Genomic DNA, 23,969 nt, shown 5'->3' with positions numbered 1-23,969 from the left:
GTTCCCTCTCCTCCTGTCCCTGTTCCCTGGGAGCAGAGCCTGACCCCCCCGGCTGCCCCCTCCTGTCAGGGACTTGTGCAGAGCCACAAGGTCCCCCCTGAGCCCCCTTTGCTCCAGCCTGAGCCCCTTTCCCAGCTCCCTCAGCCGCTCCTGGGGCTCCAGCCCCTTCCCAGCTCCATTCCCTGCCCTGGACACGCTCCAGTGCCTCGGTGTCCTTGTTGCAGTGAGGGGCCAGAACTGGACACAGGATTTGAGGTGGGGCCTCAGCAGGGCCAGCACAGGGGAAAACACATCCAGAAACACAAACCAAGCTGCAAAAGAGCTGCCTCCAACCTCCAGCCCTGAAGCTGGCACCGAGCTGAGAGCAAAAAGCTGGAGTTTCCTGGACTAAAGAAAACAAAGCAGGAGTCTGTACTATATTCTTAAATATGGTTTAATACTCTTCTCCATTTCTGTACATCACAACACCAAGATATCACTGCTTGGGATCTCTCTGCAGAGGCTATATAGTATGCGAAGGCCGGGATCTCCCACCCCCGTTGAGTGTGTTTGCATGTGTAAGTGTAATACATATCAGTATATATTGATATACACATCAATATATAATGCAATATATATCACTGAAGAGAACACATTGATTAAAGAAATACAAAAATTTGGCATCATTTCCAAACTTAAATAGTAAAAATAAAAACTACAAAAAGGAGCTGCATACCCTAATGTATCATGTGAAACAACAAGCAGTATATTCAAAAATGTAAATTTACATCCAATTTTTGTGGTCTTGTCATGTCACATTAGACCCATTTACAATGGCAAAATCCAGAACATACTGCTGTGAGGGCCAGGGCTGTGCTCAGCCCTGAGCAGACCCAGCCCCACCTCCCGGGAGAGATTCCAGCTTGGATGTGAGGACGGCAGCAAAGCCGCCGGCCAGGTTAGGGACCAGGGGGACAAATGGTATTGCTCACAAGGACAGGAATTTTGGACCTCAAACAACAGTGTGGCAGAAATTTGAAGAGAAGCTCCCTCTGTTCAAGTGAACCAGGACAAGAGGCAAAGGTTTGCAGCTGGAACAGGAGCTGCTCCTGAGGGAAGCACCGGGAGCGACGCTGGGAGAGCCCCCAGGGAGGGAGCAGGACCTGAGCAGGACTGGAGCTGTGCCACTGCTCCCCTCGGGGCAGGACCTGGCCTGGTGCCACTGCCCCCTGGCCTGCACGGCCCCCTGACCCCCAGAGTGTCACCAGCAGGCTGGACACGCCCCAAGGATGAGCTCCCTGGCTCTATGGATGGAACAGGCAGGACACAAAGCCTCGGCAGTCTGGGATGGCCCAGAGGTGATCCTTTACCCCTGGAAGGGCACATCCCCACAGGACAGACACTGCTCAGTGCTGGGAGCTGGGTGTTCCCAGGGGCTGTGCCAGCGCTCCACAGATCAGAATCAAATATTCCACACTCCCAGCACTAATTCAGCCTTCACTCCACTGACTCAGTATTCCTGTCAAACACCCACTTCCATTAAAGACCTGTGGGCTCAAATTCACATAATCAAGGAAACCTTACGCAGTCCTAAAGCAAAAAGAAAAACTTACTGAGGAACAAAAAGCCAAGTGTACCTTACTTCACTGAAATCTCATGTTTATTTTTGTCAAGACTGAAAAAAAAAATAAATTCCTGAAGGCTGCACTGCTCAAATCCAAATTAAGCCCAAGACTCCAGCAGCATTTTCTCATTGCAATCCATGAAGTGCATTTCCTAGTTTGTAAGAGCAGTGTTTCTGCAAATAGATTAAAGCACGTTTGGCTGGTGAGCCTCCCCAAACCATCAGAATTTTGCAAGCCACATGTAATGAACCAGCACTCAGGTCAGTGCCTCCTCAAGCTTTTGAAGAGAATTATGGCTCCAACCTCGTTCCATTTCTTCTGCAGGCTAAGCTGAGAATGCCATGTAAATGGGTCACGGCGCTGCCAAATGCAGCAATTGATTTCCCCAATCAAAGTATAAAGAGACAAACCAGTAGGATCTTACTTCTATTAATTTTGGAAGGAAGAGGTTTACAGCAGTTAATGTATCATGAAGGTTAAAAAAATCATTTCCATAAAATACAAGAGCAACCAATTTCACCATTGAGTAAAAGTAAAAACTGGGATTCTTTTTAAATTAGTCCAAAGTGGCATATAGGAACTTAGTAGTTTGCTGCTGTACTGACACTATGACAAATCAAAGTGTAGGGTTTTGCTTTCTTAAATCCAAATGCTCGTGGATCAAGTTCTGGAAATGTTCCAATTCTAAGGCAGGGATCTGTTGTGTTTTCCACCATGAGTTTGCTCCTTGGGTTGGATGCTGGAGGGGCGAGGCACGTGTTGCCGGACCCAGCTCGACTACCTAGTAGTCATCAAGGTCAAAAAATTCATCGTCTCCTCCTTGGTATTCCATGCCCTGGAAGTCCACTCGGTACCGCAAGATACCTGCCAAAGAAACAGCCTTTAGCCTCCCCAGCATTCCCACAGGCACTGAGCAGCCTCCCCAGCCCTGCACGTCCAGAGCTTCCCCGCCGTGCCCACGCTGAGGCCTGGCAGCAGGCAGGAGCTGGAGTGAGAAATGCCACGGGGAATTATTGCCCAGAGGCAGCAGCATCCACCTGCCCAGCCAGGCCAGCTTCCTCCTGGAAAAGTTGAGCCTGCTCTAGGGCTGCATCTCCAAAAAGCACCAGTAGCAGGTCACTGGTCCCAGTGTCACTGCTCAGACCAAGGCCTGGCAGTTAAACCCAGGGGGCAGCTGGCACTGCAGACACTTTCACAATGGAGTAAAAGCAGGATTTAGGGGCTGTTTTCCCACCCCAAACACCAACCCAGGGTTCCGGAAATCCTGTATCCCTGGAATCATTTACTGAGGTGAAGGAGATTTTCAAGGATGCTTCCTTTCCAGCCTACAGAGCATGGGAGCAAAGAGGATCCCACCATGCAAAGAGGCTCGATCTGGCTGCAAATGAGAGACTCCTGGAATTACAAACCCTGAAAACTTAGAAATCTATTGCTCCTTATGGAGCCAAACAATCCAAGCTTGTTTCTTCCCAGCTGGTGTTCTCTGGGCCCTAGAAATTCCTCTTTACAGTGCACTCGCCCCTGGTTCACGCTCATCAAAGCTGAGCACAGCCAGTGGCACAGCTCTGTCCTGCAATCCCTGCCTGGGCAGGACAGAGCACTGCAGGTTTGGCTCTACCTGCCCAGGATTTGTAAGACTGGCACAGGAGCCACCTGCACCTCTGCCAGGCGTGGCTGATGTCAGTGAGCTCCAGAGAAGGACTGCCTTTCAGAGGCCTCACTGCTCCAGAGGCTGGACTAAAAATACTTTTCTTTGGAAAGAAGCAGAAGATCAGGGAGCAAAGTACAGGGAAGCTCTGAGAGATGAGCAACAGCTCCAAGTGCTGCAGGAACAGGGTCGAGGGTGGTCAGAGCCCCATCTCTGACAGGGCAGGGCAGGGGCTGCCACCAAACCACTGTGCAGAGACAGAGCCAGGCAGCTCAGGGCCCTCCTGAGCTCCAGCAGCTGGACAGGGGGACAAGCCCATCCCTGAGCACTGCAGAGGACACAGGGATCGAGAAGCACAGCTGGAAAGCAACAGGGCCCAACATGGGCCATCATCCTGCAGGACAGGGAATGAATCTACCCTGGTGAAGACAATTGGTTCTGGAACTGGTTCCATGACTGACTGGAATAAGATTAATCCCACTCATGTTGGCACCAGATTATCAAACCAACCACTAAAAAAAAAACAAACACATTTTCCTCTTGCAGTTTACCTCCAATTCCTCCAAATCCTTTCACAAATTGGGATCCTTCTTGTGATTTGTCTGTAACAATTTCCAATGTTGCTCCAAATTTCTTGTAGTTGTTTGCAAACCACTCCAGGAGGGGCATACTTTCTATGAGTTCATGTTCCTGCCCAGTCTGTGGAGACATTGGAAGGGAGAAATAAATAATAAAACTTGTTACAGTCACTGTGTGTTCAGTACTGAGAAAACCCCCCCAAAGCTGGCTCCGTGGCTTTGTCAGCCCTAGCAGGGACAGCAGCCCCCACGCTCCACAGGAACCTTCCTGGTGGAAGCGTTCTTGACTCAACTGTACCAGGCAAGGGCTGGCACAGCCACAAGGCTCCTGGTGCTACAGAATTAATCACTGACAGTGTTTTGGGCCTCTAATATGGAATTTAGTGCAGAAGCAGGAGAAAAAACTGCCTTGATTCTTCTGCTCCAGGGTCACCTCACACTAGGTCTCAGTTTCACTGCTCATTCATACTTGCTCTGCACCCTGCAGGGACTCCAGCCCCACTCGTCCAGCAGGCCCTGCTCTCAGGCAGGAGCACTGATCCATGCAAGCACAGAGCCAAAAGGCACCGTGTTCTAAGCAGAAGGTGAAGTGATTGTTGTGAAATAGAAATGCATCAGTGCAGGTAACACTGCAAACCCTCCATGCACAGCAGGGACTGCCAATCCTCCTCCAGGAGGGAAGGCAGCTGGAAATGGCCCCCACACAACCCATGGGGGACAGATGCCCACGCTTTTGGCAAGGGACACTTTTTTCCCAGTTTACTCTGCAAAGTAACAGAGCCCTGGTCCACGAGGGCTGTTTGACCTGCACAGGCAGGGAACTCAGGCAGCAAATGACAGTTCCACATGTCAAATACATCCCAAAGCAAACATCCCCTTGGCACCTGATCCATGTCACCATTTCTGACCTCGCAGTGGTCCTGCACAACCAAATCAGTGCCCCATGAGCAGGGAGCAATGGTTCAGGGCCTCAGCCTGCACAGTGGCTACCAAACCCCTGTAGGTGATGCTTTGGTGGTGGCCAAAGACCCCACACTGCCCATTTACACAACCTTGGGATTGGCAGCAGGGAAGACTGGAGGAAAGCAGGTGTCGGATCCAGGGGTCACACAGGAGGAGCCACAGGCTACCAGCCTGAGGTGTCACTGAGGGCCAGAAGGTCCCTGTGCTCAGGTGCTTGGGACAAACTAAGCCCAGGTGTCCAGAGCTCTGCACCAACACACTGAGAACAAAGCCAGAAGCCCCAAAGCTGAAATACCTCCTTATCTGTGAAGTGGGATTTGTCCTTCTCTTGCTCTGGTGTCAAATACAGGATCTTCTCCTCTGAGAAGGGAGAAAAAAATAATAGTATTAGTTTGGATAAGGCTACAAGATGCAGTTTTAAGACAGCAGGAGACTGAGCACAGCCAGCAACAGAGGGTCTGGGCACTGCCACTGCCTTCCCTCCTCTCTGAAGCTCTGTGGGCAACCCAACAGGGCACAGCAGCAGAGAGCAGCTGCAGAGCCACCACAGAGAGGGACAGGTCCTGCTGCAGGCACAGGGGCTGTCTGTAGGCAGAGGTATTGTGTTTGTGGCCACAACGTCACCTCAGTCTCCCCTCTGGCACCACACTGACACAGCTGAAGCAGGATCCAGGCTGGCCCTGTGCCCAAGTGCCCCCTGGCACTGCAGTTCCCTCTGTGCACTGGAACCCTGCTCGTTCCAGCTTTTCCCCCACAGGGGCTGGGAAGCTGCAGGTCAGGATCTACCTGCAGAACACTCCTGTGATCAGACCCCCTCAGGGAGCTCCTCCAGCAAACCCGTCCCAGTGAGGCACCTCAGGTGTTCAACCCTGAGACCTTTCAGTGTCCCAGAGCACCACGTACCCTCCGTGCCTTGGCAGTGCAGGACGTATCTCATGATATCCAGGTTTTCATAGACTATCAGGATCTCTACTGCTCCCATTTCCAAAGCTTTTAGTGTATCTTCCACACCAAAGCAGTACTTCCCCGTGTCCTGGCTGATCTCATCGAAGTATCGTCCTGCAGGGCACAGAGAGCCTGCCATGAGCACTCAGCACAGCACCCACACTTCAAACAAGCTTCATCTGAATGCAAGCAACTGGGAGAAGCAGCTGCCACCAGAAGGCCTGGAGCTAAGGTGTTCTCTGATGGAGGGACAGAGAAAGTCCAAGAAGTCTGGTGGGGAAAAAGACACCAACCAAACCCCCCCCACCAGCACCTGAGGTGTCCAGGTGACAAAAAGAACCTCACACTCTCAGCCAGGATGGCAGGGCTGGGGCAGCACCAGGGCTCTGCCAGGAGGGTAAGAGCAAGACCAGCACACTCAGTGCCACACGCCTGGCTCGGGAGGAGGCTGCAGGGCATCACGTACCTATTAGTTTTTTCTCTTGGATGAATTTCACATTGGAGAGGACCTCAGTTGACAACTCAATTGCTTGATTGAAGCCATTTTCTCCTCCATATGAAATGTCAACTAGTTTGAGCACTTTGGATTGCAACCGCTGAACGAGAGAAGGAGGAGACATGAAAACATAAATCCACTCCAGAGCAGGGCTGTCAGACTCCTCACCCTGCCATGGGGTCACTGCACTCATTACTGCACTTCACCTGAGGCAGAGGGACCTCTGAATGCACTGTATTGAACCACAGATTAGCTTTACTGGAGTTTAATTGCAGTAAAGCTTCTGCTTTAGATTTGGGAACACAAAGAATGGGAACACCAGTTCCAAACCAGGGAGGACAGATTTCTTATTAGCCCTGTTTTAAGAAAAGGAGTTCTCCGCTCCTTGCAGGAGGTATTAGGAAAGGGAGACCTCTTTGGACACATCACATTTTTAATCAAATCTCTTGGGACACCAGAGTCACATTCCTCTTGAGGAGCATCTCGTATCAGAGCTCCTGCTACAATCACCACGTCACCACTGACACTTAAACACTTGGGTATGCTCAGGAAAGGCCACTCACCTGATCAAACATGTCAGATTGACTTAATTCAGTTTTGAAGTCAGCTGATCCAGCTAGGACGAGCCCAGCCACGTTGACCTTGTCCCCGGAGATGAAGAGCTGCACGGCTGTCTCGGCCACCTTCCGCACGTAGTTGTGCCGCTTCTCCATGCGCAGGCGGGCGAAGCGCAGGGCAGACTGACCTCCTCTGCCTGCAGGGGGGATGGGGCAGCCATGGGGAACCCACTGCATCCCAGGAGCATCCTTAGGACACAGCTGGCCCGGAATAACCAAAGCCAAGAGCAGCTGCAGCCTCCTGAATTACGTTTGCCACGAGCCCAGGCAGGGGCTCTCATGGAACACTCAGGGAATAAAGAGGGTTCATTTCCACCAGATTTTTCTCCACAGAGGAAAATGTTTCTTTTCTTGCTATAAAGACTCACAACTCTGCAGAAATTGAACATCTGAGCACATTCTCTCTCCTGCACCTTCATTAGAAGCTTTCTCTTTGTACACTGCCTCAAACACTGCTGACGCAGCGCGGCCCAGCAGTCTCTGCTGCACAACCTCACTGGGGGCAGTTTTTATTTCATTTTGTCCCATCCACTCTACAAAGGACAGTAGGCCAGGAGTAACCAGCAGACAATCTGCTGAACTCATCAGTGGCTGGCTACAACACAGCACCACAGAGTGGAACTCGAATTTTCCTTGCTCCATTAGGCCCTGTGCTTCCTGCGGAGAGCAGCTCGCTCCTCCTCGCTCTGGTGTGCACACACCACCAGCACATCAAACCTGAACGACTCCATCGAGTGGGATTACTACTTGTGCTACTAATATTTAGTTAGAACTGTCCCAAAACCAAATAAAGGGTCAAATGCAGCAAGAAATAAAAAGTGCCACTTCTAAGATCAACTGCATATTACTGTGATTCATTAATTCTGACAGAAGGCTCAGACTGGAGGTTTTGCTGTCAGATTCCAAGGGAGCACAGACTTGAGCAGAGCTAAACCCCCACAGGCCAAGTTCCCCACTTCCACCCTCACATCCCACCCCAGGACAGGCTGCTGCACTCAGCAGAGACAGGCTAGTGTGTTACCATGCTTCTTTGGAAGATCCACAGTGAATTTGTGCAGCACTTCTCGCGTGTTTCCTTGGAGAGTTCCAAAGAGTGCCCCACTCCCATCTATTACAATAAAGCCAAACTTGCTGTCGTCGGAGAGCAGCGCCGTGAGGGCCTGGAACAGAGAGTGAGGCTGTCAGGGTGGGGCATGGCTCACACAGGGCACCAGAGACAGCACAGCTCCAGCAGTCTCAGCTCACAGCTATTGTTTTATAAATGAACTAGAGGAAAAGCAGCACACTCAGGAGTTGTAACTATTCCAGATCACTACAGAATCCCAGAGTTGTTTGGGTGGGAAAGGACCCTAAAGCTCATCCCATTCCACTCCCTGGCTATGGGCAGGGACACCTTCCACCATCCCAGGCTGCTCCAAGCCCCAATGTCCAAGCTGGCCTTGGACACTGCCAGGGATCCAGGGGCAGCCCCAGCTGCTCTGGGCACCCTGTGCCAGGGCCTGCCCACCCTCCCAGGGAACAATTTCTTCCCTACATAATCCCATCCCACACGACACTGTCAAGAGCACAAAGGAAAACCAAGTTTAATTCTGATCACGACTTCCCAGCTTTGCCAGTTCCCCACCTGAGGTCATGGGCAGGTGTGACAGCAAAACCCCAGAGAAGGGCTCTGGAGAGTGTGAAGTGAAATGGATCCCACCTCTCTGAGGCGGCCTCTCCGCTCTGGCTGGCACAGCTGGAGGATGATTCTGGCATTCCAGCCAGGAAAGGAGAACTAGCTCAGTTCACTGTCAGCTCAGTTTTGTACTCCACAGCACTGACACAGCCTCCCTACCACAACCACTGGTCTGCTGCACCCGCTGACTTCAAGTCCCACAGGCAGAATGATGAAATAAATCTACAGTGCCTGTGGCAAATTCAGCCTTACAGAGCACAAGTAGCAGCAGCAATAATTGTTCTGTGCATAACTGGCTGTGGAGAAGATAGCAAGAACATTTGCTGCAAAATGAAGTTATCCTTCAATTTTCCTCCCTTTAGAGAAGGCGTACGGTCATTTAAGCTGACCAACCAAAGCACTGAGCAGTATCAAGGCTTTTGAGTTGATTTTGCCCAAGCTCCTGCCCAGCCCTGGGGCGTCCACAAGCACCCAAACTCGACACTCCTTTCTCGAGGCAATCTCTCAGCTGCTGTTCCCCCAAGGGCTGTCTGAGTGGGCAGAGACATCCAGCACACACACACACTCCTGCTCGCTTACACATGCCCAAAAAAGCAATAGCCAGAATCCTTTCTGGCTGGCAAAACCACATCAGTAGGATGGGGAACTTGTCAAAACTCCAGATTGCTTGAAGTCACCAGTTTAACACTGAAAGTGATGGTGCTGGGTTACTGCACGGGACCTTGAGCTGCCTGCAGGGCTGTCAGCCTGATTACTGGGCTGAACTGAAAGGATAAAACCCATCAGTCATCCTCTTCCAAAATCCACACAACCCAGGCTGCAGCTTTCAAGCTTAGAAGAAACAGAGGCTAAGGTTTAATGGAATCTCCTGGCCAAAATAAATATTCTGTATTAATTCCTCAGCAGTGGGATGAATGAGAGGAGGAAGTGGCATATTACACTGCAATCTATTTAACTGGGACAGAGCCAAGCTAAACGTGTGACTGGAATGAATGCTCCAGCCAAGGTATCAAAATAAGTCACTGTAAATCCTACCCCTCAGACACACATCAGGGCTCACAGCCCCCTGGGGGAGTTACTTCAGTTTCACACAGGCCATAAAATATCTACAGGAAATCTTACCACATGCTCCTGCCAGGCAGCAGATGACTACAGCTCTGACACTCCCAATTCCCTTTATTTTAATACAGCACCAATGATCAGTGATTCCCTCAGTGCCCCTGATCAGCTCTGTCAGCGCCTGCACTGTGTGACCTGTCCAGCACCAAGATGGGACTATTGCCTTTCTTCTGTTCCTTCAGCCTGCACTGAGCTTCCTCTCTGCAGCTTTAGCCCAAAGGTGAAGATCACCTCCCTCTCCTGCTCCTTCACACCCCCTCACTTTCCCAGGAAACCTGTGGGTGCCCCAAGCAGCTGCCCTGGCTGTCAGCTCAGCTCTACAGCCAGAGAGAGGGACAAAGCCAGAGCCCAGTGCTCACAGCCCCCAGCAGGCTGCTACAGCTCCAGCTGACCCTGCACTGCAGGCAATCCCAAGCGAAATAACCCCACACTCCACAGACAGGGGAGTGCACAGAGCCCGTGGAGGGAGGTGCTGGCAGTGATCCCATCAGCAGGAGCAGCAATTCCCACAGACTCCACTCAGGTCACTGCCACTCTCACTGAGCAGTGCCACACAGCAGCACCAGTGGCTGTGCAGCTGCTCCTGGAACAGCCTACTGGGCACTTCTGTGGTGAATCAGTGCCCCGAGGCAGCAGCTGCTGAGGAGACCCAACGAATCCATCTCTTGGCAGGACAGGAGGAAACTCAGCACCCTCCCACTGCCCACAGCAGCAGGGACAAACACGTCCTGGGCTTGGCATCCTGGCTCTCTACTGAACTCTCTTATTTGCCTCTTGCTTTCACTCATCTACGGACACATGGACGACCCAGCAGAACTCCAGACCTGTGCCTGTGCACAGGTTTTTATTCCTGGGAGGTCAAGGACGTGTTGGGATTTCATCCTTTGGGGGGAGACAGAGTAGTAGGGATGGACCTCACCTGTGCAACAAGCACACCTGTCCCTGCTGCACTCCTGCCCTCTGGAAGCCACTCATGGATCACATCTCCACAGACCCCAGCAGACAAGCAGAGCTACATCACTGGAGGGCCTGTCAAGCCCACGTCACACGGGTTGACAACAGGCAATTAAGTCTCAGGCCACACATTTATCGTGGGGAACATCACAGACGTGAGGGGCACTGCAAACATTGAGACCTCTGCACCTGCCAGAGCCAAAACAGACTCAGAGGCAACACACCGGCTGCTATAATCCACATTTCTTTAAATATGCCTCAAACCATTCATTTAACTTAATTAGATGTTGGATAAAAATAATCCCACTTCCCCCCAGACAGATTAGGCACACGCCAGTTCTTCATCCAGGCTCTCAGTTAACACATCTGATAGCCAAGACTGGCAACACTGATAGTATCTTGGCAGTATTTTAAAGCCTGGCTTGGAATAAGATCTATGGGCCTCTGTGGTTAGGAACACCCTTCCTCCAGCTACAGAGAGGAGCTCCTGTCTGTGGGTCACACAAACTCAGCTGTGGGAGGAGCTGGGCAGCCTCTCAGCTCCTTCCAGCAGGCATCCCCCATCTCTGGCCAGTCCCAAGCCATCCAGTGGCCTCCCCAGGGCATGTTCCTGCTGCTCTCCAGGCTCAAGCACACCAAGGTTGTGCCCAGACCTTGGTTCCTGCAAATAGGTGAGTCCTTACCTCCGTGTGGAATTTGTTGTCACACAAATACAACGACGTATTGATTGGTTTGAAAGGTTCAAAGTCAATGTTGACTTTCTTCTCTTTTCCTTCTTCTGTCACAATTGTTCCACAGTAAACAACCAGACCATTTGGAGGTACTACAAACAACACAATGCAGGTTTAGATCACTAAGGAACGTAGCAAGCTGTACCCATCAAAAACTGACTGCCAGCCCTTGAGACTCATAGCAGAGTTGAAATTCAAGTTCCCAAACTTTTAATTTTCCCTTTTCCCCACCTCATTCCCTCTACAGTGGAAAACAAACTCATTTAGTGCACCTGCAGCAGACATGCACCTGCCTGTTAAACCCATGAGCTTGCAAGCTCACAGCACCCAGAGAAAGGCTGAGCAGCCCCTGAGGCTTTGCTGGTCCCACACAGGGATTTACAGAGTGACCATCCCAGGGAAGGCCAGGGGCTGGTGCAAAGGCAGTAACAATGAACTCTTCCAGGGCTCATCTGACATGGCCTAGGTTTGCTCCCCCCCAAAATGATGGCAGCTGCTCATGCCATGCATAAGGCACACAGAAGTTTCTGCTTGATAGAAAATCACTGCTTTAGTGCAAATGAACTACTGCAGAATATGCAGCTCTTAAATCTGGCCACGTCTAGCAGAGTCAGCACTAAGAACAGAATCATGAGCCCACTCATTAAAGACAAGGACCACCTTACTCTTCTAGTCCCAAAGTCCACCCCTGAAGTAGCCATCCAAGGGCAACATACCTGGAATATCAGTGCAAAACAGCAGCACAGGCCAACAGATTTGATTAGCAGAAAACTGCATAGTGCAGGAACTTAAGGCTGCTTCCAAGAAAGGGAAGTGTGCCAGCATCCATACAAGCTAGAAGTTACCTTTGTTATAGAGTTTCAGTCTTTGCTGTACAGATGTAATGGCTCCCAGTACTGAAAGGCGATTCACTCTTGACTTTATGTTGGAGGCAGTGCCAAACTCGTCCGCTAACATTTTTGCCACTCGCGAGATCTGGTCTTTGGGGGGAATGATCAACGAGATCATGCTGGTACCATTGCTGGGGAGGGAAAAAAGGGATGTGAGCAGGCAGCAGAGCAACAAGCACCCTCACACCATGTTCCCTGTACACAGTTCTCTCCTCCCTCCCCCAAAGATGTTTCTTCACTGCTGCTGGTGTAATTCCCCTTCTGCTGGACAATTATGGGAGAGAAAAGACAAGAAAACAAAATAGGCTCTCTTCAGTGCTCAGCCTCTACCAAGCAAGTCCTCCAGAAGCTGCTAGTTTACTCTGGGATACTGCTCTGGGAAGAAAGAACACACGTACGGACCAAGGGCTGCGAGCAGAAGGAATGGAAGCAGCTCCCAGCAGAGATTATTTAAAACAATGCAGCCACATACTTTAAGGACATCTTAAAGCCCACTCCATTTGTTCTCAGACAGCTGGAGCACTGAGCAGCCCAAGTGCTGCCTTAACATGTTGTTTTCCTCAGATTAATACAGAAAACTGAACTGGAAGGATCCCTTTGTCACAGTGAGTCTTTTCTGCTTTCCTACTATCACTTTTCTCCCCAGAGCAGCTCATCAGCTCTGGCAGCTGCTTTAACTGAACTGTGCTAAGCACACACTGCTGCTTCACCAGCACCAACCCCAGGCACAGAGTCAGGAGATAAGACCCCACAAATCACAGAACAGGCGTAAATTAAAAGAAAATAAGTTTGATATTCGTTTTTCCTAGGGCTTTGGGGTGAGTCCTGCAGAAATCTTAATCCCTAAAGCCGCCTTGTGGTTCAAATCCGTCCAAAGCCAAAAGGAAAATTGGGGAAGTTCCCATTTGCCTTCCAGCAGGTACCTCCCATTTGCCATTAAAGCATCCCAGATGTCTGAAGTGCTGCCTCTGCACTGTCTCAGATTTAACCCAGACCTCACACTTCCCGTTAGAGTAACGGCATAAAAATCAAATCCCTCATCGTATCCTCCAGCCCTCTCAAGGGCAAACCAGCTAAGCTCTGTGAAAAAGCCTCTTCTCAGGATTCTGAGTCAGAGAGCCAGCAAAGTGCTTTTCAGACACCAAACCCCAGGGTTTTGCTCTCTTACATTTCCTACGGGAGGAAGAGCCGAACCCAGCTCCTGCTTGCTGCTGTTCCAGGCTGTCACGCACCAGCGTCCTGCTCAAGTGTTTGGGCTGCAGAGGCAGCAGGGAAGTGCTTTAAAAAGCACCACTTCATTAGCCTCCTTACAAAAGTTGTGCAGCCCTCTCCCAAAGATCCTCAATCCAGGCCAAGTTGAAGCAGAGGCTGGTAGGTCAAATAAGTCCCTGACCTTAAAGACAACTAATTGGTTTTAATATCCGAGCTCCCCATCCACACCAGTCGAGAAAGTCACAAAGCGGCTCTCGCCCGCGTTACTCCCAGGAGGAGCTCTGAGCCACGCTGACAGCTCTCAGGCTTCCAGGTCACCCCAGCCAAGAATACTCCATATCCCACTCAATTAAAGCAGTTAGCTACCCCAGTGAATGGCACCAGCCTTAGGGGAGAGATAATGGCTATCATTCCCAGCAGGCTCCTTTGAGGAAGAGGCTGATCAGAATGAAAGCAGCTCTTCCCCACTTTTCTGAAAGCAGCACTCCTGAATTATCCCGTCCTCTGAAAGAAGAAAGTCCTAAGACTTCCCAGAGATTAGAAAGCTCTGCCCATCACACCTAACTTCCTGCATCACCTAAGGGCATCCCAGTGTGGCACGTGGGAGGGGGACTGTTATGCCCCTTGGGCACTCCATGGCTCTCCTGCTAAGAGGAGATTTCATACAGTTTTTCCTGAATTGAGGACAGAGGGCGAAGAGCAGGGAGCGAGTCCTGTCACAAGCTGCCTGGAAGAAGAGGCTGATCCCCCCCACCTACAAACTCCTTACAGGAATTTGCAGAGAGAAAGGTCCCCCCAAGCCTCCTTTTCTCCAAGCTGAGCCCCCCCAGCTGCTCCTCACAGGACTGACTGTCCAGACACCTCACCAGCTTTGTGCACAGCAAGGAGGAAGGCTGGGCGTGCACTACCAAGAGCAATTCTTCAGTACAAAGTCATTTGTAAAGCTCCCTTCAGTTTTCAAATGCAAGTCACCCCTCAGATGCCAGCCCTGGCCTTGTGCTGTGTTCCACTGCCCCACAAACACCGGTGCCAGCACTGAGCACCCACTGGATCCTACTGGGACCACTGGAACTGGGGATTATTTATCCTACACACAGCACCTTGCCCACCAGGCAGGGTCACAGCACTGCTCCTTCGGAACACCCCACCCCAGGGAACACAGTGGCCTTCACAAGCCCTGGTGATATATTACTGCAAACAAATGAAAAGGGTCTCTCAGAGGAAGCACTCCTGCTCATTTAAATCTCCAACTGGTTCAACACAGCACACCGCTGTGCCTGGGCCAATCCTTCAGCGAATTCCAGGCTGGATTTGTATCCAAAAGCACCTTGCCCTACCAACATCAAGTGCACCCCTTGGCTTTGCCATGCTGCACCACTGTGCACACAGCCAAAGCTATTTCAGGCTCTAACCAATTCCTGCAGAATCCAGCAAAATAGCTGGCATGCAGCTTGCCAGGGGAGCACCTCATGGCAACCAGGCTGCTGGAGGCCTCGAGCACAAGGAGGAAGCCAGCGTGTCACCATGTCCCCAGGTACCCAGCACCCCAAGGGGTCACTAAACCACCAGACAACCAAAGACTGAGACCAGCAAGACACCAGCTGAAGCAGATGGGCACCAGCACTCAGGGTGGCTGCAGAACTCCCTCACACACTGCCAACACCTTGTTATCCGACCAGGGAAGAGCAGCTTTCTGCTCTCAAAGCAAGCTTGTACCTGTATGTGACCCTAATGCAGCACGGCAGGGTCTAAAAAACCCTGTGGTGCATCTGCTAAATTCACCCCAAGGAGACAAAACGCAGCAAAGAGTTTCTAAGAAAGCTGCTGTTCAAAAACACTCAGAAAAAATAGGTTACTCTGCAGAGTAAGACAATTTCCAGGTCTCCTCTGGGTCTTTGCAGCCTCAACAAGATAAAAGGTATTTCTGCAAATCCCACCGTCCCCTCTGGAGCTGAGGGTTCCAGAGTACACGTACCTGGGAATGAGGTAAGGAATTTCCCCATAACCATCCTAAGGCCTCCCAAAAGGGGGCACAACCAAGTGCTCTACCCAGACCAGGGGCGCTGCTCACACTGGCAGCTCGGGGTCAAACGTGCCAGGAGCTAGGTCTTCCCTGAATCACCCACAGCACTCCGGAAGGATCCAGACTACACCCCGATTTCACAGCACTGCTATGGTTTCCCCCCAGCTCAGCACACCCAAGTTCCACCAGAGCAGCTGGGAGCTGATGCTGTCAGACTGAGCTGAGCCAGGGGCTTGCAGCAGCTGTCCCTGTTCTGGCCAAAGAGCTGCCAGTGCCACCCGAGGGCAGGATGCTCCCAGATGTTTGCTCTGGAGGGGAGCAGCACCCTGGCCCATGGCAGCAGCACAACGAGTGCCACTGCTCAGGGGACAGGGGCAGAGGAAACAATCAGGAGCAAGACAAGCACCAGCCCACACACCACAAAGAACCAAGGGGGCAGTTCAGTGCCAGCTTGGAAAGGCAGAAGGCCTGCCCTGCCTGCACTGTGGGTACTGCCAGCCCTGCGAGGAACGGACTATTAGCTCAGATTTATCACCCCCTGCCATGAGCAGCATTAGCTATCTCTAGGAGAGAAGATGAGGATCAAGGCTCCAGCTTTCCCACACCACAGCAGGTGGGCTCTGGCTTTCTCCTACAGCCTGCCAGAGGGCTGTTTGATGGAAGAGGGGAAGCAAAAATAAGCACATTTCACTCTCTGGAGACAGCAAGTTCTTCAGAAAATCAAGGTTTGTGGATCGGACAGCCTTTCTATTATTAAAATTCCAATGTTACCACAGTTGGAATTTCAGACAACTGTGCCATGAAACAGCTTTCACAGACACAGAGAGACCTCAGAGCAACTGCTGACAAGTGATCACAGCGAGTGGGCAGTGCTGAATCACCACTAACCCAGTCCCAAAAAGCTGGAGGGGACAGCCGTGCCACTCTTCCTGCAAGCAGCTCCTGTGGCACCCAAGCAGCTCCTGTCCCTGCAAGGAAAGGAGGGATCACCCAACAGCCCCTCCCTGTGCTGTGTGTGCAGACCAGGACAACCGCTGGGTCCCCTCCAGGAGCAGGGATGGCCCAGAGGACGCTGGCACCAGCTGGATCCCTGTTCCCAGCCCACGCCACGCTCGGTACCAGGAGCGGGGCCCTCTGTGGACGTGCTCTGTGCTCCAGCACGAGGGAGGCACCAGAGCAGGAGCTGAGTGCACAAAGCAGGCACTGCACCCATCTGGGATGGCTGCCACATGCACCCCCCTGGCTGCTTTCCATGACAGCTGCCAGAGGAGCCTCCTGCTCTGGGTGACCATCTCCACCTGCAGGCCTTTGTCACCACATTTCTACTCTCCTGCCACCAGAAGGAACAGCTGAGCAGATCTTCAAACCTTCAGCTTTCAGCTGGTACTACAAAGTGATGTAGGGGTTTTCCAAAAGGCTCCTACCACCTTACACAGCATTGTGCCACCGAAATGGGTCCTGCACTGCCCCACCCCACACACCAAACCAGCAGCACCGACCACAGCTCCCCTCCACCTGGCAGACAACCACCAGCACTGCGAGGAGGAGCAGTCAGTCAACCTGTCTCCTGCAATTTGGGCTATGTGCTGGCACGGGAGAGCACTAATTTCACAGACTGCTATATAAATAGCAGCGACTGGCCTGCCCTGTGGTATCAGAGGAGACCTGACAAACAGCAGCTGAGCCGTAGCTGTTCCACAGTGAAACATTTCACACTAACAGCACACTGTGGAATGTGGGATACAGAGGCAAGGGAGGGCAGTCATGCCCTAGGACACAAAATGGGCTTATTCTCACAGGGCAGAGCTTCATGAGCATCCTGCTCTCCCAAGGAACCAAGGGCAGCATGAGGCCTGTGTGTGACTGCCAGAGACTGGAAGGAGCACAGAGCAAACAGCTCCCACACAATCTGATCCCAGCCACATTCCACAGCTGGGAAGCTTTCTATGAAACAACTGTTGCCACACACTGCTCTGAGCCATGTTACCTTCCCAAGGTAACCTCTGCTGGTCTCCTCCATCCAGGACTCTGGATTACTGGGCAGGCACAACATATTCCAAGGAGCCCAAGCTGCCCGGACAGCCAAGGCTACCCAAGTTGTATGATGGCTAAATGAGTTCCCTGCACAGCCAGCTGCAGGACAGATGCCAGCAATATCTGTGTAACCCAAGGCAGAACTCCATCAGGCACACCCAAAGAGCTGCTTCTGAACCCACATCCACAGCGCTGCAGGCACGTGGTACGTCAGTGAAGGACTAAGTTCAGGGCACAGTCCACAAAATCAGTGATGTGAGTAAAGAATATCTGAGGGGTATTGATGCTGCATCTGAGCAGAGATGTTGAATGCAGTGCTACAGAAAGGGAGTGTCCTTGGCGAGTACCAAATTGCTGGTTTGGGTTCCCTTACAACAGCCAGGCCATCAGACACTCCCCACTCATCCCCGCCCTGCGTGCAAGAGCACTGACCTTGCCAGAGGGAGCTTCTACACACGCTCCTGCAACTTATGAATTATGGCTGTGAAGCAAACAGGTCACAGCTGTGCCCTTTAAAGACTTAATGTCTTTTAATAAGACAAAGCCTTCATCAAACAGAAAGTGGCTCAAGTCCACTCGAGATGCCAAATCCAGAGAGGCAACAGCAGATGCAAGAGCTGCACAACTTTTCCTGGAAAACCTGCTAGGAAAGAGCAGGGAATCTCAAGAGTCCAAGATTCCTCGGTGCTTCAGAGGCCACATCACCTGGAAGCTAAAGACTGCATTGCCTCTGAGAGTATCAGCTGAATGCTCTGCAATAAACCCAGCCAACACACCTCAACCTGACTGCTGCTTGGAGGCAACAATGTCTTGTGATGCCTCCACCAGAAACAGATGAACTCCCCCTCCTGCTCAGCCCATGGGCTCCCAGCACAGCTCGAGCAGGACACGAGTACTGCACCCCTGACAGAGCACGCAGCCCTGGGGAGCTGAGTGGGACCCGCCACAGCTCCTCTGAGGTTTCACGTGGAGCTGAGCCAAAAGCCAGGCAGAGCTTTGTACAGCACTATTTCAGCAAGAACCTCACAATCCCCCACAGGCATCCTGCATTTCACCCCAGCATGCAGCAGAACTCTGGATCAGCTCCTAAAAGGCAACATTAACACACACCATTCCTCAAAGGCTCCCACATCATCCAAAGAAGGGTATGAAATATGGAAGGGACCAGTTCCCAAGCACAAGTGAGGCAGAGATCACCTCTCTGATCCACTGACACCTCAGAAGCGGAGAAAAAGGACAAGATGGGGGCAGGGTGGTTATGAGGAGAGGATTTGCAGATTTAGGAGACCAAGCAATTCATTCTTCAGGAATCCTTTTCAGCATAAGCATTAATCGAAGCAATTGAGGCCCCCTCTCCCCTGAATTGAAGAAACACCCCAGACACCAAATTCCTCCAGCAGCCTTTAAATGCCACCTCTCCCCTGGACAAAGGAAAACCACTCAACTGCACAGCGTGAGACCGTGCAGCTATTCCACCATGGCTCACACAATGCCAGGCTCTACTGCTGTAGTCCTGCTCCAAAGCCCAAGACAGGAATCTTGTCCATCATTCTCCTGTAAAGCTGGCAGACTCGATAGAAAAAGCACTTCATGTAACCAGAACCAGCTTGAAGGCAGACACTCAGACGGTCCTGGAAAGGCATCCTGCCCTCCTACCCTCACCCACTGACCTTCTCAGAGAGGAAAGGCCTCCAGATGCCAACCAAGCTCTGAGTGCCAGCCAGGCAGAGAAGCACCCAGCCAGAACCCACCCTGGAAAACACAAGTGAGCCTCATTTCTTCAGTGCACCCCTGGCTCCAGCAGCCAGGGAGAGCTTCCCACAGGGAGGCAGCAAATGGCTGCTTCAGCAAAGGAGCAGAGGCAAGCCTGGCTGGAGCCTCAGCAGGGTCAGGCGAGGCAGTGCTTCCCGCTGAGCAGCCGCCGGCCGCCTGCCAGGAGCTGCCTCCTGAGCTCAGCTTCCCTCACTCCCAGGACACAAAGGAGGTGAGACAAGAATCAGGTCACGGACTTCTACTCCTCCACACAGCACAGTTTGGCAGCTCTCGTGCGTCTGAGGGCTGCAGAGGTAGCAGGTGACAGTGAGCCCGTGGCCCCTGGGCCACCACGCACCACCTGCTCAGAGGGACACATCAGCAGCTCCATCCCCAAACTGGGGCCAGCTCCATCCCCCCAAACTGGGGCCAGCTCTGATACTGCTGCTCAGGCCACCACCAGCACCCACATCCCGAATGAGACGTGCAGCTCCAGGAGCAGATCCCAACTTCATCCCAAGCACTGAATCAGCACAAGTGGATCCTGCGCACCCCACGGGGAAGGTGAATCAATGCCTCTCCAAAATCCTTGGATCAAAGGCAACACACCACAAAACATAATTGCATAGGCATGTTTTGAATAGGCCCTATTGGCTGCATCTGACCTCATGCAGAAAGCCCGGATGCCCAATTACTGGGAAGTGGAACAGACATTTCTGCACTTCAGACATTTGTGACTCACTGGGAGGCTCAGTTTTGCCACAGCTCCCCTGCCCTCCCTCCTCCTTCTCCAATTATTAATGCTCCAAGTTTAAAAGACTTGTTGCATTATGCTAATGGGCCATTTGGGTACAAGATGTACACTGAGGGACTGAAACAAATCCAGATTTGCTTATTAAAATGCTAATGCCCCAGAGCTACATGGGAATAGGTGGCTAACAGTGGGGAAAAGAAATCCAGTTGCCACAAAGCCAAAAAAGTCTGTCCTCTTTTGAGGTGCTCATTCCCATCTCCTACCACGTCATTCCTCAGGGGCTCATTCATTAGCTCCATGTGAATGATGATCTGTGCATGAATCACACAGCTCACTAATGATTCACACGGTTGTAGAAGAGGTACCAGGCTGCCGAACAGCCATGGGCTGTCAGACACTCGCTGCAGTTCTGATCTGGAGCCACTCTTCCAGCTCAGGTCCTCCTCAGCCACTTGCTCGTGAGTACTCTACAAACAGCACTTCCTAACTGTTGCTGTAATTCAAAAGGAACAGGTACAGCAGGCAGGTGAGAGCCCAGGAAGTGTTTCACAACAATTAGACTGAGGCAACCAGCAGGATGTCAACAACCCTTTGGACATCTCCCTGGCTCCAGCTGTCCTCCCACGTGGCACAGCTTTCTCAGACCACCCACTCTCAGCACCACCAAAACACAAGAGACACTGCCTTTGTCCTGAGAGGTCTGATCAGCCCTGCTGACATGAAATCCACATTTGGCTTCTACCCCAGCACTGAGGACACTGGCAGCCTGAAGAGACCCAGCAGTCATAGCAGGGAAATGGTGTGGAAGCAGCTGCTGTACATCCCACGTGGTTTCCTGCCATGGTGCCCTCAGCTCTCCCTTCTGCCCTGGACTATTTCTATTCCAGCCTCTCTGCAAACACCTCCTCCTTCTCCTCACACCACCAGAAGCAAAAGGCAGTATTAACATCATAGCCTCTACCTCTCACAGAAACATGACCTCCTTTGGGAGCTCCCCCTGCCACAGGCAGCACGAGAAAGCACGACTCAGAGGAAGCAATCTGCCTCGGGTAAGAACTGAAACCACAACCTCTTCCCTAAACACTCCATACGAGTGGCAGATCACCAAGTCAAAGCAGAAAACTCACTGTCAGTAAAGCTCAATCTCTGCAGACCCTCCTCCTCCAGCCCCTGTCCCACACCCATGTCTCACATTTCCCACTGTGTGACAGACAGCCCAGCCCAATTCCAGCTGGAGCAGGACTTTTCTATAAGAGAGGTCCACTGCAGACATCAGCTTGCAGGAGAGACCCTCAAGGCCATCCCACAACTGGCACTAGCACAACATATCAGCCCTGCATCCTAAACACCACAGCATGAGCTGGAAAGCCAAGGACCACCTTGGCATGGCTCTGCCCCTCCCAGATGGACCAGCTCATCCAGGCCTGGGGCAAGGCCTCCATCCTACCCCCCATCCTAAGGTGAAAGCTGCAGAAATAGCTCCTGTATCAACAGTTAAACTGACCCACAGCTCAGATCCGAGGCACAGCCACAATGACAAACAGATCCTGATAAAGAAGGCTTTTTTTTCTCCCAGCCGGGGAGCAGGGGAGGGAGCCTCTGGACCCACACATCTCTAGCAGTGCAGCCAGACACCAGTCACAGTGCTCACAGACCTCACTGAATGCTCCTCTGGGGGTATGACACCCCTCAAGCCAAGAGAGCTGCTCTGGTACCTGCCTGGGCATGGCGGTGGTGTCACACTCACTGAAGCAAGAGCACACCCTAAATCTGCTGTGCTGTGTCCTGTATGGAGCAGGAGAATCCACACTGGAGTTAACACATCTATGCTATTGTCCCACAGTCATCCCAGCACAATTCCACCTTCAGCACCACCAGCAGAACAATCCATCCACAGGAGAGTGCTGCAGGAGCTCTGCCTAATTCAGGTGGGAAATACAGCTCCCTGAGGGAGCAGCAGGGAACCCCAGCACCATGGTTTCCAGGACTTTGCTCACAAGAAATTGGGAACAAGGCAAACTTGTACAGGACACACCTGTCACTGCCCCCAGTCATCCCCGACCGCCCCCAGCAGTGGTGCTGCACAGCTCTCCCCACTGTGGTACCAACTCACAGCAAGGTGGGCTCTCAGGCCACGTCTGCAAAGGCCCACCACCCTCACAGCGGAACAGGCCAAGACTACCTCACTCCCCAGAACCACCAGGTTGTCCAAACACATCTCAGCCCTGCCAGCTGCCTGGTCCCAGAGCAGCACCATCCCAGAGCAAGGTGTGGAGAAGAGCAGCCTCCTGCTCCTGTTCCACGAGGCTGGGAAACAGCAGCAGCTTGTGGCTAATTCCAAGGCTGGGCTTTTCCATCAGGACCAGCAAGACTCTGGACAGACTGCAAGAGAACCCATCTGCAAATGATGCTTTCTGCAACACAAGCTGGGCAAATCTTTTCTGTAAGCAACAGGTGAGCTTGCCCGCCCTCAAGCAGAACTGTTTCATTTTCCAGGAACTCAAGCAGAACTGTGTCTCTCTTTGCAGGAATTCCCACGTATTTCCAGGCCTCCATCCTTCCTGGTGACTTTATTTCTCTCACTTTTTGTTTCTCCCATATATTAGATGTAAGTCTCAACATGGCAGAATCCAAACCCAGGCAGGAACCGCATCACTTTGCTTTCCCAAGGCTCTGGAGACACCAAGACTTCCCCTTCTCTTGCCATTTCTCCCTCGTCCAACTTTGAAACATTTCTTCCAGTTACAACTAGAATAAGTTACTCGTTCAGACTTCGTTTCTGCACTGGCCCTGTTTGACCCACCTTCCAGAGCACATAATTTGGAAAAATGTTCTTCCACACATCAGCCTCAGTTGTGTTTGCAGGCAGTGCCTTCAGAGACACCTCGATCTTCACCTCCTCTTTTCCTGTTCCAGTAAAATAACCAAAAAGGGCTACTGCTCCCAACAGAGCAAGCTCAGGGCAGGGGAGATGTCTCAAGAGAGCTCCTGAAGTTTTCCCATCGTAAGGGAGCTCCACATCCTGCACCAGCTGCACTCTCACCTGGGGTCTGGAAGCCCACCTCGCCACGGAGGTGGCAGTGCCATTTCCAAGCAGAGGTGTTTGCAGAAGAAAGTGTTTCTAAGAGCTGGAGAAGTTTCCAAATATGATTCGGATGTGGCATCTCAGGTCTGCTTGTTGTTGCTGGTACTTGATTTTGCCAAGCATTTACAGCTTAGATTAGCAGAAAACTCTGCCCGTAGCCCAGCTAACTATTCAGAACTGCAGAGACCAAAGGAACAAAGAGAGATTGTCAGTTTAGCACTGACACTGGAAAACTGCATGAAGCAACAGCAGAAAAGCCCCGAGAGAGAGAGAGGATAAAGGAAAAACAGAGTGGTTAATGCTGCTTCTACTTGGGCTGCTGCAGCCTCCATGGAGAAAGACACAGCTGCAGCTTCTGGGGGGCCCAGTGTTTCCCCAAATCTGTCCTACAAAACTGAACTGTGGACTGAAAGCAGAATGAATCCCTCAGTAGGAGGGAAGCAGAGATGTCTGATGAAAGTCTGAGCACTCCAAGCTCTCAGAGATGAGTGGCAAGGTTAAACTTCTGACAAGGCCACAGCTGGCTCATGAGCAGCCTTTTACTCCCATCTTCTTCTGGCCACAAAGGTTAATTGCCTGCAGTGCTGAACTGAGCCCCTCTGCTCCTCCTCACACCCTGTGCAGAGCCCAGCTACCGCCCTTCACCTCACCAAATCAGAAACACCAACTCAGCCACCCTGCACAGGATCACACAGTTTGCAACTCAACTTTGGAAGAGCTGGGAGGAGGTAACTTCTTGTTTAGGAAGTAAGACACAGATAACAGCTCCTTCTAGTCCCTGTCAGCAGAGACAGGGTATTGAGGCGGGGTCAGGAAATTAAAAATTATTTTCCATTATTTTGAATTGACAGACTCTTTCTACAGAGATCAGTGACAAAGCCAGCTTTCC

General features: G+C 51.8%; 1 protein-coding gene across 1 annotated transcript; it reads right to left on the bottom strand.

Annotated features, from left to right (window-relative positions):
- Window positions 1-415: 415 nt before the first annotated feature.
- Window positions 416-23,209, bottom strand: ETF1 (eukaryotic translation termination factor 1). The gene is made up of 10 exons (XM_008636749.2): window positions 23,039-23,209; window positions 12,176-12,351; window positions 11,283-11,422; window positions 7,873-8,011; window positions 6,798-6,988; window positions 6,205-6,334; window positions 5,697-5,852; window positions 5,089-5,153; window positions 3,804-3,951; window positions 416-2,468 (listed from the first exon to the last, which is right to left on the bottom strand). The coding sequence occupies exons 1-10, from the start codon at window positions 23,080-23,082 to the stop codon at window positions 2,386-2,388; spliced, it is 1,272 nt and encodes a 423-aa protein (XP_008634971.2). The 5' UTR covers window positions 23,083-23,209; the 3' UTR covers window positions 416-2,385.
- Window positions 23,210-23,969: the final 760 nt, after the last annotated feature.

Source organism: Corvus brachyrhynchos, unplaced genomic scaffold (assembly GCF_000691975.1).
Source record: "Corvus brachyrhynchos isolate BGI_N302 unplaced genomic scaffold, ASM69197v1 scaffold616, whole genome shotgun sequence".
NCBI classification, from domain to species: domain Eukaryota; kingdom Metazoa; phylum Chordata; class Aves; order Passeriformes; family Corvidae; genus Corvus; species Corvus brachyrhynchos.
Note: the sequence above shows the minus strand (reverse complement) of the source record. Positions and strands in the feature narration are given on the sequence as shown.